Here is a 1,291-nt window from a genome sequence, read left to right on the forward strand (position 1 = left end):
GCCGTGCCGTGGCCTCGCGGGGCTCGGGAGCGGGACGTGCCGCCCCTCGGACGGGGGGCTCGCCGGGGAACCCCCGCGGACCCGGACCTGGGGCGGGCTGCGGCCGGGGCCGGGGCGGTGCCGCTCCGTGCCGACGCCCCCCGACGCCCGGGGCGGGGCAGCGGGGGCGGCCGGTCCCCCGCCCGTACCCACGGTGATGGCCGGGCAGCGGCAGGACCGGGCGAGGGAGGCGGCGCTTCCTGCCGCCCTCACCGGGGAGGAAACCAGCCCTCCCGCGGTAGCGTGCCGGTACCGGGAGGGGTCCTGGCTCCTCGGCGAGCGACATCGGTCCCCTCATCCCAGCCTGGGTGAGGCCGGTTCAGAGCAGCGCCGGGAGAAGGTCCATCAGGTTAAAATAGAGAAGAAGTGAGTTTCTCCTGGTCACAGAGCATCTGCTCTCTGGCACCCTCATCCCCTGGAGTCTGGGGATGAGTGCTAGGGCAGGGCCGCTGCATCCCGCGCCCTTCGCAGCTCCTCTGCGTCTTTTTGGCCCTGTCTGTAGCAGCCTTCCCTTCCTTGTCTTCTCTTGCTTTCCTTCCCTTCCCTTTCCTCTGTGCTGCTTCCATTGCCCTGGCCGCCCTTTGCGTTTAGGCGGTCCCAGTGCCAGCACTGGTAGAGGCTCTGTGGCACCGGTTGAGGACACCGGCTGCATTGCTGTTACCTGGGTCTGGAGGCGCATTCCAGGTGTCAGAGCCCAGGCTCCGGCGGGGTTTGGCCTTCAGAGCTGCCCTTGGGACCTCTGGGCTCTGGAGCACCAGTCTGGCTCCCAGGTATAGGAGGCTGCACTCTGCTTTTGGGGTTTTGGATGCTGTGCACCTTGTCAGAGACATTTTTGAATATTATCATTCCTTAATAGCTCTTTTTCAGTCCTTAAAAATTTGTGGGCTTTGGTAGGGGCAGCCTGGTTGTTGCAGACAAGCCGGGGTTTAGTGACACCAGTTGTCCAGCAGCTGGGACCAATTATTGCAGCGCTGCCCAGTGTACAGCAAACTTTTATTTTTTTCTGAAATAGGAATGGATTTTTTCTTTTTTATTTCCAATTCGTCGTGCCAAGGATCTATAATTACGTGTGGTGTTACTGTGTCTTTAAATCAGCTTAAGCAAATGCGTGTAGGCAAAGCCTGGCTCAGCTCTGCAGCGGCCGGGGCGGCTGTGCCGGCAGCGGGGACCAAACCCGGCTCGGGGCTGCCCTTGCCGGGCACCGCTCTGCCCAGACAGCCCCAGAGGTGGCCTGGCCCATCCTTGCTGCATT

At 62.4% G+C, this 1,291-nt stretch overlaps 1 protein-coding gene across 1 annotated transcript in view; it reads right to left on the reverse strand.

Moving 5' to 3' along the window:
* LOC121346462 (basic proline-rich protein-like) overlaps positions 1-325 on the reverse strand; it is a 2,204-nt gene extending 1,879 nt beyond the window's left edge. The window contains exon 1 of the mRNA XM_041424311.1: positions 189-325. Within this exon, the coding sequence (XP_041280245.1) occupies positions 189-325 (137 nt within the window). The remainder of the gene's footprint in view (positions 1-188) is intronic.
* Positions 326-1,291: the final 966 nt, after the last annotated feature.

This window comes from Onychostruthus taczanowskii, unplaced genomic scaffold, assembly GCF_017590055.1.
Source record: "Onychostruthus taczanowskii isolate IOZ18803 unplaced genomic scaffold, ASM1759005v1 scaffold81, whole genome shotgun sequence".
Lineage (NCBI taxonomy): Eukaryota > Metazoa > Chordata > Aves > Passeriformes > Passeridae > Onychostruthus > Onychostruthus taczanowskii.